At 43.7% G+C, this 16,581-nt stretch overlaps 1 protein-coding gene across 1 annotated transcript in view; it reads right to left on the bottom strand.

Annotated features, from left to right (window-relative positions):
- LOC137145581 (cytosolic phospholipase A2 gamma-like) overlaps positions 1-12,692 on the bottom strand; it is a 28,484-nt gene extending 15,792 nt beyond the window's left edge. Inside the window, exons 1-8 of the mRNA XM_067536426.1 lie at positions 12,569-12,692; positions 12,191-12,307; positions 9,856-9,998; positions 8,205-8,403; positions 5,940-6,057; positions 4,977-5,117; positions 3,202-3,255; positions 1,731-1,784 (exon numbers count right to left, since the gene is read on the bottom strand). Of these exons, the coding sequence (XP_067392527.1) occupies positions 1,731-1,784; positions 3,202-3,255; positions 4,977-5,117; positions 5,940-6,057; positions 8,205-8,403; positions 9,856-9,998; positions 12,191-12,307; positions 12,569-12,577 (835 nt within the window). The 5' untranslated portion in view covers positions 12,578-12,692. The remainder of the gene's footprint in view (positions 1-1,730; positions 1,785-3,201; positions 3,256-4,976; positions 5,118-5,939; positions 6,058-8,204; positions 8,404-9,855; positions 9,999-12,190; positions 12,308-12,568) is intronic.
- Positions 12,693-16,581: the final 3,889 nt, after the last annotated feature.

Below are 16,581 nucleotides of genomic sequence, written 5' to 3'. Positions count from 1 at the left end.
ATACCCATGTATGTCAATGGTATTTGGGCACCTAAATCCAAAAAAGCTAGGTCTCCTTTGAAAATTCAAAGACTTCCAAAGGCACCAATGGGACTTGGACATTCAACAGGTTTTTTTGAGATATTTATGTGCCAAAAGATGGAGATGCCTAGTGTGATTTCAAAAACACCTAGGTATCTAACTTGCATTAAAATTTATTGTTTTTTGAGGTGTTGTGGTATTCATGTTGGCCCCAGGATATGCAAGAGACAAGGTGGGTGAGGCAGTATCTGAAGAAGAGTTCTGTGAACCTCAAAAGCTTGTTCTTTCCACCAGCAGATGTTGGGCCATAAAATATATTACATCACCCACCTTGTCTCTTACATTACAATTCATAACTTCTCAGGCCAGAACGGGCGATTGTGATCATCTGTTCTGACCTCCTGTATAGCACAGGCCACAAAAGAACTTCTGGTCTCATCTGGAATTTGCTTCCGATGTAAGTACTTATAGATACGTCTAAAGTTATAGCATGATCCAATAGCTGGACATAAAAGCCAGACAAATTCAGGCGAAATTTGGCAACAGTCAACGGGAGATACACAAGCTATGTAAGCTTGCTATGTAAGGTATCTTGCGTATCTCCCATTGACTTCCTAACTTCTACTTACCACGGCATCCCCACTATGCTGCGCTGACTGGAAATGCCCTCCGGGGTACACAGCATTACCCTTTTTGCGGGGGTGGATTAATGCTGTTGACTTCCAGATCAATTGAGCGGGTCTCCACTGCCACTCAGTCGATCCCGCAGAATCGATCCAGTGGCTCTGACAGTGCCACCATGAATGTAGACATATCCTCAGACTTGCAATAAGGTGTACATTTTTTGACAGTGAGAGTAATTAACCCTTGGTGAAACTTACCCAGGGTTATGGTGGAGTCTCCATCACTGGCAATTATAAATTGAGATTGGATGTTTTTCTAAAAATAACTGCTCTAGGAATTATTTTGGAGAAGTTCTCTGGCCTGTGTTATACAGGAGATCGCAGTAGATGGTCACAATGGTTCCTTCTGGCCTTGGAATCTTCTCCTCTCTTTTGGATAATAATTTTTGCCTTTTTAGTTTTAGCTTATATCTCACTGGACATGGTTTAAGCTAATGCAAGAAAGCCACTCCTATACCAGAACAAGAATGTCCACATGAGGGTTATTGTCATTTAACTATAACTGGATAACTGGTAAAATATCCCATGCACAGAAGGTCAGATATGAGCTTTCAGGGTGATTTTTTTCTGGGCAAGAGTTCATCAAACAGAGATTATCAGTGTTAACATTCATTACAAAGGGAGAATGAGACCCATGGAAATCACATGTGTCATTAATGTAAATAGCTTGATTCCCCTCTGGCTTGATCTACACTTATAAGGCAAACCTGTGTCAGTCACGGGTGTGAAAAAAACAACATGACTATGGAAAAAAACCTGAGTTTAGATGCAACTATGAAGCCAAAAGAGTGATTCTGTCGACGTAGTTAATGTTGCTAGGGGAATTAGTGGTCATATACTGGCACAAAAGCTCTTTCTATCGCTGTATACTGTGTCTACGAGAAGGGGGCTGTAGTGTAGACATAGCTCCTCACAGTGGTGCAAATCGGAACTAGCTCCTTTCACATCAGTGGAGTCATGGCAGGATAAACCCAGTGTGAGTTTTCAAAAAAACAGGCCTATGGTTTCGGAAATAGAATAACCCACCTGCTTTAAGTTCTGCATTGTCCTGTTCTCCGCTCAGTCCTTTCAAAAAGAGGTCTAAACAACAAAAAACAAAACACATGCATTATGTGTCATTTCACACAGCTAAAGACTTTAACTGTAAACCTAGGAAATCATGTTTGGATTATAAGGGTTAAAGATGAGTCTTTTTTTTTTCCTTTAAGGGTCTCACAGAGCTAGACATCAGGGGCCCAATTTTTCTCTGATTTGCACAGGAGTAGCTCAGAAGAGGAGCAGGTAAGAAAACAGAATCGCTATCCTTCAAGAAATGTTGGACATTATGAAATTCTTTTCCATATCAAATTGTTTCAAAAAGTCCAAACTCAAAGTATCTTGGACAACTGAAATTGTGAAATATCTTGATTCAGAATGATCAAAATGACCTTATTAAAATGTTTCCTTTCAACAATAGTGAAGCATTATAAGGTAATATAAGATACTACATATAAATATATAATATAAAATATAAGGTAATGTGTTATATTTTTAGCTAGATAACTAAAAAATAAAATAAATTTGAAACCAAATACTCCATTTTGATTTTTGTAGCATTTTGAAAATTTTCAATACAAATTATATCAGAATTGACCCATTCTCCCGGTAGTTTCCAATTATGACAAAACTGCATGTTTTGGTGGAAAACACTTCAGCCTGGCTCTGTTCAGAAGTAACTCCATTGACTTCATTAGTGTTCCTCCTGGTTGATGGTAGTGTAAAGAGAAGACACAATTCATCACTATGGGGTTACACAAGTGTAAAACCAGCCTGAAACCAGAATCATTTATAAAACCAGCCTGAAACCAGAATCATTTATAATCTAGACATTGCCTGATCATTGTTTTCAAGACAGCACCCCAAATCTTGAAGTCAGTCCTTGAGTGTTTGCTTCCCTTTAAAATCATCAGGAACCATCTAGTTTTGAATTTCCCCGATACAATGGGCCGATGTCACGTACACTGGTATAAATAGAGATAATTCCATCAATCGCTAATCATTCACTCCTGATTTATGCAAGGGTGAATGAGTCCAGAATTGAAGTTCTAAATCAGGATTTCATCTGAACTGAAACTTTCAAATCTGAAATTAGGATCCAGATGCCCAAGCCATCTTTGAAAATAATAATCTATAACAGATATAGTAATCTAATCTATATTAGATATAATAATCTAAAATAATGTGGAGATTTTGGAATGCAAAAATGAGGGTTGGATGCTCTGTCTCCCTTTGGCACCCTTGAAAATCCAACAACTCCACAGCTGGCAGACACATATGTGCTACTTTAGGCTACTGCTGGTCCAGTGACTGTTTGACACACAACAGTGTCACTCTTATAAACACTAGGGATCTAGGGTCATTGCTACAGAATGGTGAGGTAGCGCTTCTGCTTGGAACCTTTTCCCATTCAACTGATGACCCGACCCTACCTTCATTCAGTACACAGAAATTTCAGTACCTAGTAAATATTTTACTATTTCCTCCTTTTTTGCAAGGGCGCTTCCCCATAAACCTGAAAACAAAAGGAAAAGATCTTATTTACAATAGTGCAGGTAAGAGTGCATGGAAGCCTTTCCCTTTAATACTATGTAAAGAGCTGCTTGGATTGGTTGAAAAGTCAAAGGGGCACTGGCAGTCCAGTCTCTGATGGGTTTTGTGCTTTTTGCAATTTGATTCACATGTTGATCCATAACTCAAACAATCTTATTGTAAGTAGAGGTGGTGAACAAATTTCCAGTGTAATAGTTTTTTGCATCAGAAAATACGTGCCCAGAGAGTTTAATAACTTTTGGGACATCCCTGCTCCATAGTGAGTTGAGAGATGGCTGAGACAGGGCAATCTCAAGAGGCAGTGGTGGTCCTCTTGGCGGCTGTGTTAAATAGATTTGTTATGTTTACAGTCCTGCTGGGCTTACTGTTATCTCAGGATTATAGGAATGTAGAGCTGGAAGGGACCTTGATAGGTCATATTCTCCAGTGCCCTGCACTGAGACAGGACCAAGAAAATTTAGATCATCCCTGGCACTAATTTGTCCAACCTGTTCTTAAAAACCTCCAGTGATGGGGATTCCACAACCTCTCTTGGAAGCCTATTCCAGAGCGTATCTACCCTTTCACTTAAAGAGCTTTTCTCCCCAGGATAATTAGGAGATGTATTCTGAAGAATTGTCAAAGGCACCTGGAGCCGAGGATGGGCTCTGTTTGAATGGGATAGTACAAATTAGAATGAATGAATGAAGCTGGGATTTTAAAGGGACTAAGGGAGATACACACCCAGGATGGGATTTCCAAAAGTACTAAAACGACTCAGCAGCACACATTCCCATTCAATTCAAATGAGCCTTACGCTCCTAAATCACTTAGGTGCTTTCAGAAATCACAACCACATTGCCCATTGAATTTGTGTGGGAGTTGGGTGCTTTACTGTCCTTTGTCTCTTTGAAAATCTCTCCCCGCCTCCTGCCCACACACTCCTCACCCTTTTAGACCCTTTGGAAATTCCCAGTCTAAACAAACAAATACATGCAAAGACCAGAACATGCAAAGATTGGGTAATAACTAATAGGAAGATGAATATTCCTGGCTGGGATTTTCAAAGGAGACTGGGGAGTTGTCTGCCAAACCCTCCTAGAATTCAATGCAAGTTGGTTTTCCTAACTTCCCTAGGCTCGTTAGAAAACCCCAGCTCTAGTAACAGGACAGTAGCTTTGACATTAGGAGACCTGCCCTCTATTCCTTCACCTCCCTTTTCCAACCTTCATGATCTTGGACAAGCCACTTCTCCTTTCAGGGACTCCGTTTCCTTCTCTGTAAAATGAATATCTCGATGCTCACTAAACTTTTGAAAAGCATGTTGAGATCTGTGCATGGGATCCACAATCTATATTAATATTAACCACGTTTCAGAAATTGCTAAGTGGATTGAAGAAAATATGAGGTGGTGGATGAAGGGTGAGCAAAGGGTGTTATATGTGAGTGAATGTCATGAGTAGGGTAGAAATAGGGGTGAGGTTATGGAAGGAAGAATGAGTTTGAAGAAAAGCTGGATAGATACTAGCAGCTGCAAGAGATCTCTGAGATTGAGATGAGACATACAAGGTTGGGTGGCTGGAAACATTCCTGACACATCTACAACGTGAGGTAGACCTTGTGCTGCATTAGAATAATATGCTGCAACATCTGTCTGTCTGTCTGTCTATCTATCAGCTAAGAATCCTAATCTTGAATGCTCACCTTGCAGGTAGCAGATATTTTTCTCTTCCTTTTTTTCTTTCAACGTCCCATTATCAAATTTGCTTCCCAAGCCTTCAGTGCACACAAATGCCCCTAGGCCAGGAAAGCCAGATTCGTGGGGGGTGAATTCAAACCAGGTCCCTGTGAAACATACATAAGGTTTGAAAAAAGGATCCTTTCAAGTCAGTTTCTTGTCCCCTTTCTGGCTGAAGGCAATGATTTGTCATCCCCCCACCCCTGCACTCTGTTTCCTCCACCAGTGAATCGCGCCTCATTTTTCAGTTTGTTCTTTCATCCATGGTCATTTTCATGCCATTTTCTATGGTGACCTCTACGATCTGCTGTTTCCTCCCTAGGCCAACATGTGCTGTCCTTGCATACCCCAGAATTCCTCTGGTGGCCATCATGGCCACTCTCCACCCACCATCCAAGAAACCAACAATCAATTTGAAAAGATTTTCTGAAGTTTTCCAAATTCTTTTCATTTTCTAAATTGATTCTTTTAAAAATTCCTTTAGCAATTTATCAAAAACTGATTTGATAGGCATTTGTTTTGAAAATGTTTTCAAAGTTGCTATTGAAATAGTGAAGGAAATTATTCATTACCTGACAGTGACAAATTATTCGCTTTCTGAAGAACATCGATAACCATTTTGGTAAAGTCCTCAATATAAAATGTGTTTGAAAATGTGTATATATATATATATATATATATATATATATATATATATATATAAAGTTGACAGGATTATGCAACCCCCCATGTTTTCTAAATAGGTCATTTTTAGACTGAAAAATACTTAGTTAGATTTAATTTAGCTCAAGAAAATAGTGACTCCACCTCGAAGGGTTTATAGAAGGAGAAAGGACAGGAGGCAACATCAGTATTTATTTTTCATTAGAGGACTTGAAATTTCAGGCATGGTTGCTCTCACTAATAACACCAATGTGTTATTCTTTTACCTGGGCTGTTTACATCTGTTGTATCCACTTTCTTTGCTTCCACTGCTGCATAGATGGGGTAAGGATTTGTCCCATTTTCAGAGGCCTCGTGGTGTTGTGATAACTTGGTCTGATCGTACTGGAAAGGTAAGAATAGATTAGCACAGAAAGACCCACGTTGTGGTGATGTTCCCAGCAATTCCATTCCTGTCTAATTAGTTCAGGCTAGGAATTAGAAAAGACCCTTTTTACTGACACAATCCTCATCTTTGTTGTTGTTGCCTTATTCTAGCATGCACTGTATGGACAAACAACAGCGTGTTTACATTCCATGATGGATACTTGCAAATGGACCTCAGGGAATTAGGCACCTAAAGATGCAGATCAACACATAAAGAGCTTTTCAAAAGCACCTAAGCAAGGAAAGTACCTAGGGAATTACCTGTCATGGAGAAGGAAGGTCTGATTACCAGCTCAAGGAGACATATCCATGCTAGTAGAATAAGAATATCAGTGTAGCTACCCATCCTGGTTCGTACATAGGGTCTCAATCAGAGCTCACGTGGGTGTGTCTCCTTGAACTGGGAATTACACTTCCAGCTCTGGTGTAGACATGGCCTGAGTTCCATCACAATTAATAGGAGTTAGGGAGCAGTAAAGCAAGGCCTTTTTTTGGCAAACAACAAATTCAATGAAAAATTCATTTTCAGCGCATTGACATTATTTGTGAATGGAGGTCGAATTTGGTGAATTCTTTCATCTGAGAAAAAAATTTCAAAATACGTTTAAATGGTTTGTTTTGGCCACTTTGAAATGAAATGTTTCAACTTTCCGCTTTGAAATGGTATTTCATTTGAAAATGTAGCTAAATTTAAAAAAAAAAAACCTCTCCAGAAATGACCTGAAACTAACAAAAAAAAAATCCTAAAAAAATAGTTTTGGGTTTAATAATCTTTTAGAAAAACATACAATACTGATTTTAAAATGGTCCGTAGTGGACAAATCGCCACAACCCATGGCAAGTCATTCCAATAGTTAATTACTCTGACTGTCAAAAATGTACACCTATTTTCCAGTCTAAATTTCTTTAACTTCAACATCCATCCATTGGATCAAGTTAGAACTTTCCTCTGTTAGATTCAAGAATCCTTTATTAAAAATTCAAAACTGAGGATCAGATGCTAGGGTGACATTTTTTTCAAAACAAACTAAGAGAGTTAGAGGCTAAATTCCCACTCACTTTAATGGGAACTGTGTATCCAAATCCCGTAAACAGGCTTGAAGTCATAGAATCATAGAAGATTAGGCTTGGAAAGGACCTCAGAAGGTCATCTAGTCTAACTCCCTGCTCAAAGTAGGGCCAACCCCAACTAAATCATCCCATCGAGGGCTTTATCAAGCCACACCTTAAAAACGTCTAAGGATCGAGATTCCACCACCTCCCTAGGTAACCGATTCCAGTGCTTCACCATCCTCCTAGTGAAAAACTTTTTACTAATACCCAAGCTAGACCTCCCCAACTGCAACTTGAGACCATTGCTCCTTGTTCCATCATCTACTATGACTGAGAACAGCCTAGCTCCATCCTCCCTGGAACCTCACTTCAGGTGGTTGAAAGCCGCTATTAAATCCCCCCTCACTCTTCTCTGCTGCAGACCAAATAAGCAAAGTGCCCTCAGCTTCTCCTCATGTAACGTGCTCCAGCCCCCTAATCATTTTCATTGCCCTCCGCTGAACTCTTTCCAATTTGTCCACATCCTTTTTGTAGTGGGCAGCCCAAAACAGGACACAAAACTCCAAATGTGGCCTCACCGGTGCTGAATAGAGGGGAATAATCACTTCCCTCAATCTGCTGGCAATGCTCCTACTAATGCAGCTCAATATGACATTAACCTTCTTAGCCACAAGAGCTCCCTGCTGTCTCATCTCCAGCTTCTTGTTCACTGTAACCCCCAGGTCCTTTTCTGCAGAACTGCTGCCTAGCTCGTCAGTTCCCAGTCTGTAGCAGTGCATGGGATTCTTCCGTCCTAAGTGCAGGACTCTGCACTTGTCCTTGTTGAACCTCATCAGATTTCTTTTGGCCCAACCCTCCATTTCGTCTAGGTCACTCTGTATCCTATCCCTACGTATCCCAGCATGTCTTCCACTCCCCCCAGATCAGTGTCATCTGCAACTTGCTGACGGTGCAATCCATCCCATCAGAGATTGAGAGGAACACAAAGGAAAATATTAAGTAAACCCTTTGACTTCTCAGGGGATCCACTCTGGATTTAACCAGCAACCCACCTGCTCTAATGTTCGATAGACCCAGAAAGAGGCCCAGACGTCTGTCAGAGAGAAGCGCTCATCCTCAGCTGCTTTGCTAACAATATCGTATGCCTCTTGCTGACTCCATGAATCTTTGACAAGTGCGTCACACAGTGTTTTTTCCAAGTTCTGCACATTCTCTGTCCAGTCCTTGTCATTGTAGAGGAGGGACATGGACCTTTAAATGAACCAGAACAGAGATGGCTGAGACTAAGGAAATAGGATCCCTCTTACCCCTTTTAATCTTCATTGCTTTTATTTGAATACAGGGAATTATAATGAGCACACTGACATGGTAACAAATCTGTGACTTAACTATGACTTCATCCGTGGCCACTGGGAAATTTACAGCAACAACAAGGATAGAGGTAAGAGACTCTGCTGAAAGCCACGGCCCCTGCCGCTCTGAGCTCTGGAGAATCTCCATTATCGGCTGCTGTGGGACCGATGAAGCATGCATGAGCCATTCTGACTCTACCCCACGGAGCTGAGCACGCTAATCAGGCCTGACCCAGAGCCCAGGGCGTTTTTTCAGCTAATGGGGAAACTACACTGTCAGTACAGGGTCTATGACATGGGGAGGAGCAATTATGACTGCACAGAAGATGTCAGTGGTAACACACACACACACCAATTCAGATATGAAGAGGGACTTTGGAACCAGAAGGTCTCGGGGTAGCCAACACCCTACCACAAAGGACCATTAAACAGATCAAGTACTCAAGAAGAAGAACCTGAGGCCTTCATGGTAGCCAACACCCTGCTTTAAGGGACTCAGAAAACAGACCAAGTACCTAGAAGAAGGAAGAAGAAGGGAAATGGTCTCCACTTAGAAGCGGTAGCTATATCTGCTTTGTTTGCTAACCAGGATACTGTGTAGGGCCAGCACAGCTACTGAGGGTCTATGCTTGGGAAACTGAGGCTTATTAAGCAGAGGCATGGTATAGCCTTTGCTGTTTGTCTGTGTCCCTGCTTTCCAATAAATAGCTTTGCATTGAGGAAACTGAAGCTGAGGTTTCACTGGAACGGTTATACCCAGCTGTGGGAGTGTAAATCAATCCCAGCCCAACAAGCGTTCTAGGCTCAGATCTGCAACTTGAACGTGTCACTTCAGCTCTGTTTCCCCCTGCACCCTTTCCCATCTGCTCTAGCTAATGCTGGGATTTCCAGTGCAGACGGAGGAGCACACGTCTCGTTGCAAGTCAAAGGGTCAGTCCCTTAGCACACATCTGTCCTGCAGTCAGGGGTGTGACAGCAGCGTGTGTAGACCGGCCTGCGCTAGCTTTGACCCAGCCACTTGCAGTGCAATGTGGCAGCACGGCTGTCAGTGAGGGCCAGCTGCCTGGCAAGGACCCAGGCTCCTAGGCAGCTTTGTACAGCCCGTGCAGTAGGCCCAGAGCTTCTCTGCCATCGGTTCCCGAGCCAGCGAGGTTAAAGCTAGCTCGGGGATGTCTATGCCTGCCACATCACACCCCCTGTCTGCAGTGCAGACACCTCTAGGCACTTTTGAAAATCTCACCCGTAACGCCTTGACAATGTACAGAGCTAACGAACACTCAGAATGCCCCAGTGAGCACCAACTCTGGGCAGGGAAACCAGCTCATTCGCACGGCTACCGACATGCGCCTACCAGGTGGAACCCGATACCCCACACAGGTACATGACAGCGTCCAACAGGCCCTGATTCTTCATCTCCACCAAGGTTCCCAGCAGGGCGATCATGGCCCGCAGACCTCCGCCGGATCCTAGGACGGCGATAGTGGGCATGTTATTCTGCGGGAGGGAAAAGAGAGAACGACAAATGAACTAGGAATGTTGATAGGTCTCTACTCTTCAGCTCTTGGTCCAGATCCTTTCAAGCAATTCACAGAGGGAGCCTCAAGTTCCAAGACTTGTTTGCCGTGTGTTAGGAAGCATCCCTTATCTGGTGCCTAACGACTTGTGTCCCTTTCTGTGTCAAGAGTAAATGCATTTATCCTGCATTTTCAGCCCTAATCACACAGTGGTAGCCCAGCATCCCTTTGGGCACCTTGAAACTCTGAGCCTTTGTGCTTAGAATCCTATGCACCAACCCCCAGACCAGGGCCACAATTTTCAGAGGGATGCAGATAAGTGCCTAGAGGGCATTTCAGAAGCACCTGAGCTATTTAGGTGCCTAAGTCCCAATGATTTCCATTGCACTTGAAATCTGGCTCAAACTTACTAGAGCTCTTTACTGTCCTTGATGTTCAGGCCCCCTGGCGCTCCATGATTTATGGGAGTGAGGTTTTTTTGTTTGAACAAACATGTGTAATGTAGAAGGACTATTCTTAGTGTCCAAAATAACATATGAAATGCAGCTGCTCAAGAAATGATTTTTTTCCCATTAAAAAAATTGTTTTCTTTTTTGGAGGGGCCAAAATGTTTATCAAAAAAAATTAAAGGGGAAGTATTTGTCCAAAACAGGAAAACCCACAAAACAATCCCTCATCACCTGATTGCCCCCCAAACAATTTTTAGGATCTCCTTATTTCAAAAGTTTTTTAAACATATTTTTGAAAAAGGGACATTTCTGTTTTCACAAAAAAGACATTTTTCATTAAAAAATGTATTGAAAGCAAAACATCAGCCCACTGTAATTCTAATGCACAAACAAGACTAGTGACAAATGAGTCACCAATGAATACTGGACCCTGAGCACCAAAAAACTCCTCACAGTTGATTTCCTTCCTTGAGCTGAAGGAAAATTACTGTGAGGAGGAAGCAGTGGAAGACTCGTAGGCTGAGACTTGCAATGCCATCTAATGGTCAGGTCCACAGGAGCTCCTGGGAGGCTTCTCACATGTCTCCACCATGCCAGCTAACAGAATTACCACAGCAGCTGGGCAGCAGTTGTCGGTTTTTACCCTCTGTTGGGTTCAACACGCAGGGGGGGGGCTATGATCATGTAGAAAGTTTGTTACCGATGTTAATAATGAGGCAGATGAGTATCAATCGCTCACCCAACTCTTTATTCCTCTAACGCTATCTATGCTCTAATGTCCCCTTCCCATCTGTTCTCTGCTGTAGGCTCTGTCTGGCTTCACAATCACAATGGAATATACGCACACTCCACAAAGGGTCTCTAGGAAGCAGTACTATATTCACGTGAACATGGTGCCCTCCAGAGACTCATAGACATAAAGGTCAGAAGGGACCATTATGATCATCTAGTCTGACCTGCACAAGGCAGGCCACAGAACCTCACCCGCCCACTCCTGTGATAGACCCTGACCTATGACTGAGTTACTGAAGTCCTCAAATCATGGTTTGAAGCCTCCACGGGACAGAGAATCCACCAACAAGTGAGCCGTGCCCCATGCTGCAGAGGAAGGCAAAAACCACCAGAGACTGCTAATCTGCCCTGGGGGAAAATGCCTTCCCAACCCCAGATATGGCGATCAGTTAAACCCTGAGCATGTGGGCAAGACTCACCAGTCAGACACCCAGAAAGAATTCTCTGTAGTAATTCAGAACCCACCTCATGTAACGTCCCATCACAGGCCATTGGGCATATTTACCGCTAGTCCTGAAAGATCAGTTAATTGCCAGTTTAGGCTGTCCCATCATACCATCCTCTCCATACACTTATCTTGAAGCCAGCTAGGTTTCTTGCCCCCATTGCTCCCCACTGCAAGGATAGTCACAGCAAGCTCCTTACTGCACTTCTAAGGGCATTACTCCGTTAGTTGAAGGGGCAGGAGCTTCTGCTTTAGCACTGAAGGCCCCCAAGTTTGAGCCTTTCCAGAGGATAAAAGGGTTGTGTGTCGGTGGCCATGGATTGCCCCCCTGGTGCTTTGGGAATGTAACATGGCCAGGGGAACATTTCCATGGGGCAGCATTTTGGAGGCATTTCCTCCCACTGTACCAGGCACCTCAGTCACCATCCACATGGCTAACCTGCGAGATCATCCTCCTTAGCGCTATGGGGCATGATGGGCCCGTACCTCATCACAGGCAATGCCAAGGCTGTTGAGGCACCGCAGGACTTTCACCTTTCTCTTCTCAGTGGCTTGTTTCTCACCTTCCGAGAGCTCCTGGGAAAGCCGGATTTTTATAGGTTCCTAAAAAAATCAAATCAAATCAACAAATAAAAGGCAAATACAATATCTCATCTCTCCAAAGGCTGCCAGGAAGTGGAGATGTGAGACCTGTGAACAGATAGCACAAGTCCCTCAGCGGTTTCCCAAGAGTCAGTCTATATATTTGTATCACGGCTGTGCTAGAAACCTCAGGCAAGGTTCTACCTGTGTCTATTTTGCGACACGTCTATTTTGCGTCGACCAACACAATTTTCTGTAAGATAAATAATTTACCTTCCTCACCTGAGACATTGTCACAGCTTCTTCCACTTTCTCCTCTAGAGCACCTGGCGATTTGGATTTCTTCCTTCAGTGGCAAGAGGAAGCTACAGGCAGTGCCTAGATAGGAGGACCAAGACAACCGTTTTCTTCTTCATGTATCTGTTTCAGAGAAAAGTAACATTTAATATAGGCCCATAGGACTATCGAGTGGGATTTCCACAGATGTCTAAGGGAGTTAGGAGTCCAAATCCTACTGAATCTCAGACTGTATAAAGGGCACTAAAGGCTGTAGTTGGTGAGGCACATGAGTGACTCCACATTGATTTGTTAGTATTTAAAGATGAAGCTTTTGGCTTTTCAATGACTTGGTCGACTTTCAGGCCCTTAGGAGCCTATTATGATCATATCATGTGAAGTGCTGCAGAGTACAGCCCCATATGATCTTTTTGAAAGACAGCCGTGTCCCTTTAGAGATCCCCGTGATGGGGAATGCACCCGATCGCTATCTGAGTTATCCCCAGGTTTAGTTACCCTCCCTTAAATATTTCCACTTTATTTCCTGTCTGAATCAGTCTAGCTTCAGCTTCCAGTCACTGCGTCTCATTCTGTGCTTTTGCTATCACTTTAGAAAGCTTTCTAATTATTTGAAGTGATCCCTCCAGATAGTCCGCCGGAGATCACGATCAAGACATCTGTCAACCCCATCTTGCAAAAACTAAATAGTGTGATCTTCTTTCATCTCTCACTCTAAGGCACTTTTTTCCAGACCACAAATCATCGCTAGAGCAGTTTTTCCTATGTGGTAACATCCGTTTTCAAATGGAGATATTGGAACTGTGCCACCAATACCCTATACATGGGTTAAGTCATCTGCTGGCTCATCACTGATATACCCCCCTTTACCCATCTGAGGATCATGTTATCTCTTTTAGCTACAGTGTCATGTTTGCTCTTTTATACCTCACTCAAGCCCATGGTATCAGTGCACTTTGAAATCTCTTTTTACACACCTGCAATGTACTCAATGAAACACAGTTTGGACTGATAAGGAGTCAATGGTGGATTTGTTTTATTTTGTGCAAAGCATAAGAACTTGACTCTGACAGCCAACTATTATTTTGAATGACAAAATAGGTCTGATAATATCTTTTATTGCACCAATTTCTGTGGGTGAGATAGAGAAACGTCAAGACTTGGAAAAGAGCTCTGTGTAAATTTGAAAGCTCGTCTCTCTCACCTACGTAAACTGGTCCAGTAAAATATAGGACCTCACACACCTTTTCTCTCTTATATCCTGGGACCCACACAGCTACAACTCTGTATTCAACCTTTTTGTTTGTTTGTTTGTTTTGTCCTCAGCTCTTTCATGGAAAACAACAATGCTGGATCTCTTTACATGGCAGATAAATAGAAGATGGATTGAATTTAAACCCTGCATCTGAAGAATGAGCTTAGTCTCATGAAAGTGTATGTCTGCAAAAATTAACTTTGTTAGTCTTTAAAGTGCCACAGAACTCTTGTTGTTTTTGCTGTATGCAGATTAACACGGCTACCCCTCTGGAACTGTTTAAACCCTTTCCTTCTCTTTCCTTCTGCAGTTGTTTCACTCTAGCCATAGTTTAGACTGTAGGAGCAGGAAGGTGACTTTGCCCATGTGTATGGCATTGGTGGGACTGATCCTGGCATGATGCAAATACTGCCTGAAGTTCTGGGTCCGCCTTTGAAAAGGATGTTGATAAATAGGAGATGCAGAAAGGAAGTGCTGCTCTGAGCAGGCAGTTGGACTAGGTGACCTCCTGTAGTCGCTTCCAACCCTCATCTTCTGTGATTCTAAAAGAGCCACAAAAGTGGTTGAAGGGCTGAAGATAATGACTGACAGTGAGAGAATTAAAGAGCTCAATCTGTTAATTGATCTGCAAGAAAACTGAGAGGAGACCTGATGACAGTGTATAAGAACGTTCATGGGGAGAAAACTCCAGATACTCAATGTCTCTTTAATCACGTGGATTAAGGCAGAGTAAGAAGCAACGGCTGGAAAATTAAAGTTAGCTCATTCAAATTAGAAATAAGGCACCAGTTTTTAATGGTGCGGATGAGTAATCATTGGAAGAAATGAACAAGGGGAAAAACTCCACCTTCTCCATCTCTGGATGGCTTCCAATCCAAACTAGATCCTTCTGTGCAAGATGCTTTAGCAAACACAAGTGATTTGGCTCAGTACAGAGGTAACTGGGTGAAATTCTCTGGCCTGTGTTATACAGAAAGTCTGACTAAATGATGGAAGGACATTTTCGGCTTTAAAATGTATAAATCTATGATTTTTTCTGGCAGTAGGACATTCAGCCAGGGTGGTTCAGAGTGTGAACACCCCAGCTCTGCAGGGCTTCTTGTGAAAATGGGCACGGAAGAGATGCAGCGAGGCAAAGAAGGGTCTCAAATTTCCCCGTTGGTTAGACAATGGATCCCCCCTCAAAACTAATCCCTGGAGACATCCCCACACTCAGAACCTGTGTGTAACCCATCTTTCAGCATGTGCTACCATCTGTCTCATAGCTGATCCCCAGATGTTTATGAGTCTGCCAGATGGGGAAGCTGAGCTGGGATTTTGAAAGGGGCCTCTCAGAGTTAGGTGCCCAAATCCCAGAAGAGATCCCCTAACTCCCTTAGGCCCCTTTCCAAATCCCAGCCAAAGTTCTCCAGTAGCAGCTCGTGCGCTTGGTTCCAATGGATTATAAGTATCCCGCAGGGGACCCAAGTTGCGCTAGTCGGACAGTCACACCAGCTTTGCACAGCATAGGACACTGAATGTTGCCTTCTGGCGATCGTGTTCTCTCAACCCAGCCTCCTTATTTTATTGCCCTTCAAAGAGACGCTTTCAATGAGAGAACTGACCCAACCCTCTCACCCGCTTTGCATTTTGAAATTCTGCGGCTCAGAGATAAGATCTAACGGGTGGAAACTCCTGCTCCAGCGCTCAGAGGAGCCATAGTGGGGTCAGCCAAGCCCACTGCTCGAATTGTTACCCACACACTAGGACATCCACCTTCACCCCAATCCGTAGGGCTAAAGGCATAACCCGGTTAAGGCCCCCCACCCTTTCCCAATCCGTAGGGCTCCGGGGGAAGGCACCTACCCGTACCCAATTCACGCTCCAGAGCTCAGGTCACCCATTCCCAGTCCGTAGGGCTTCGGGTGTAACCCACCTTTCCCAAATCGTTAGGCTCCAGGTATAATTCTCTGCGGGTCTGCAGGATCTGTTACCATTGAAGGACCCTTACCCAGTAATATCCTTATTCTCTAGTTAGTGACTAGATGGCATAGTCTTTCCTATAAGCAAAAGTCCTGAATCTCAGACCACCAGTGCTATAACCACTAGACCCCGCTCCCTTCACATAACTGGGGCTAGAGACCCAGAATTGTGTCTCGCAGCTGCTCCAAGTTTAGCCACTTGAATTCAGGTGAACATCAGCCGACCCTGAAGCTGAATATTACAGACGTCTCAGCACCTGACCTCAGCTGGGTCATCAGCTCACCTTATCGTGGGACTGAGGCTCCTGTCCGAGAGCTGGATCCAGATCGCTGCTGAAATAAAAGTCGCTGAGCCTCCTCCTGCCTTCATGTCCTTTATATGGAGCCCAGCTGGGCAGGGAGCCAGGCAGATGCGGGATGTGACTCAGCAAACAAAGAACTGGGAGTAAAAGGAGATAAGCTGCCAGCTGGGTGTGGAGTAGAGAAACCACAGTTGTGTTGGCCAAGTTGTGAGCTTTAAACAGCTGTGCCAGTGATCTCTAATCCCAATCCATAGCCCTGCTAGCCCAGCCCTGCCCCCCCCATTCTGCTGGCACCCCTCACTCCCAACTCTCAACCCTCTGCTAGCCCAGCCCTTGGTTCCCTCCTCACTGCCCCCACATGTCTATCGATAGCTGTCAATCCTGACATTCAGCCCCCCGTTATCTGGGGCTCCTCAGTCCCCTCACACGAGGGCCTCTTGTGCACCCTAATGTCTGAGAACTGAAAACTCTGAGAACTGTTTC

Source organism: Emydura macquarii, unplaced genomic scaffold, assembly GCF_026122565.2.
Source record: "Emydura macquarii macquarii isolate MOO-44397 ecotype Brisbane River unplaced genomic scaffold, CSIRO-AGI_Emac_v2 contig_3602, whole genome shotgun sequence".
In the NCBI taxonomy this organism is placed as follows: Eukaryota; Metazoa; Chordata; order Testudines; family Chelidae; genus Emydura; species Emydura macquarii.
This window is presented reverse-complemented; position numbering and strand designations above follow the sequence as displayed.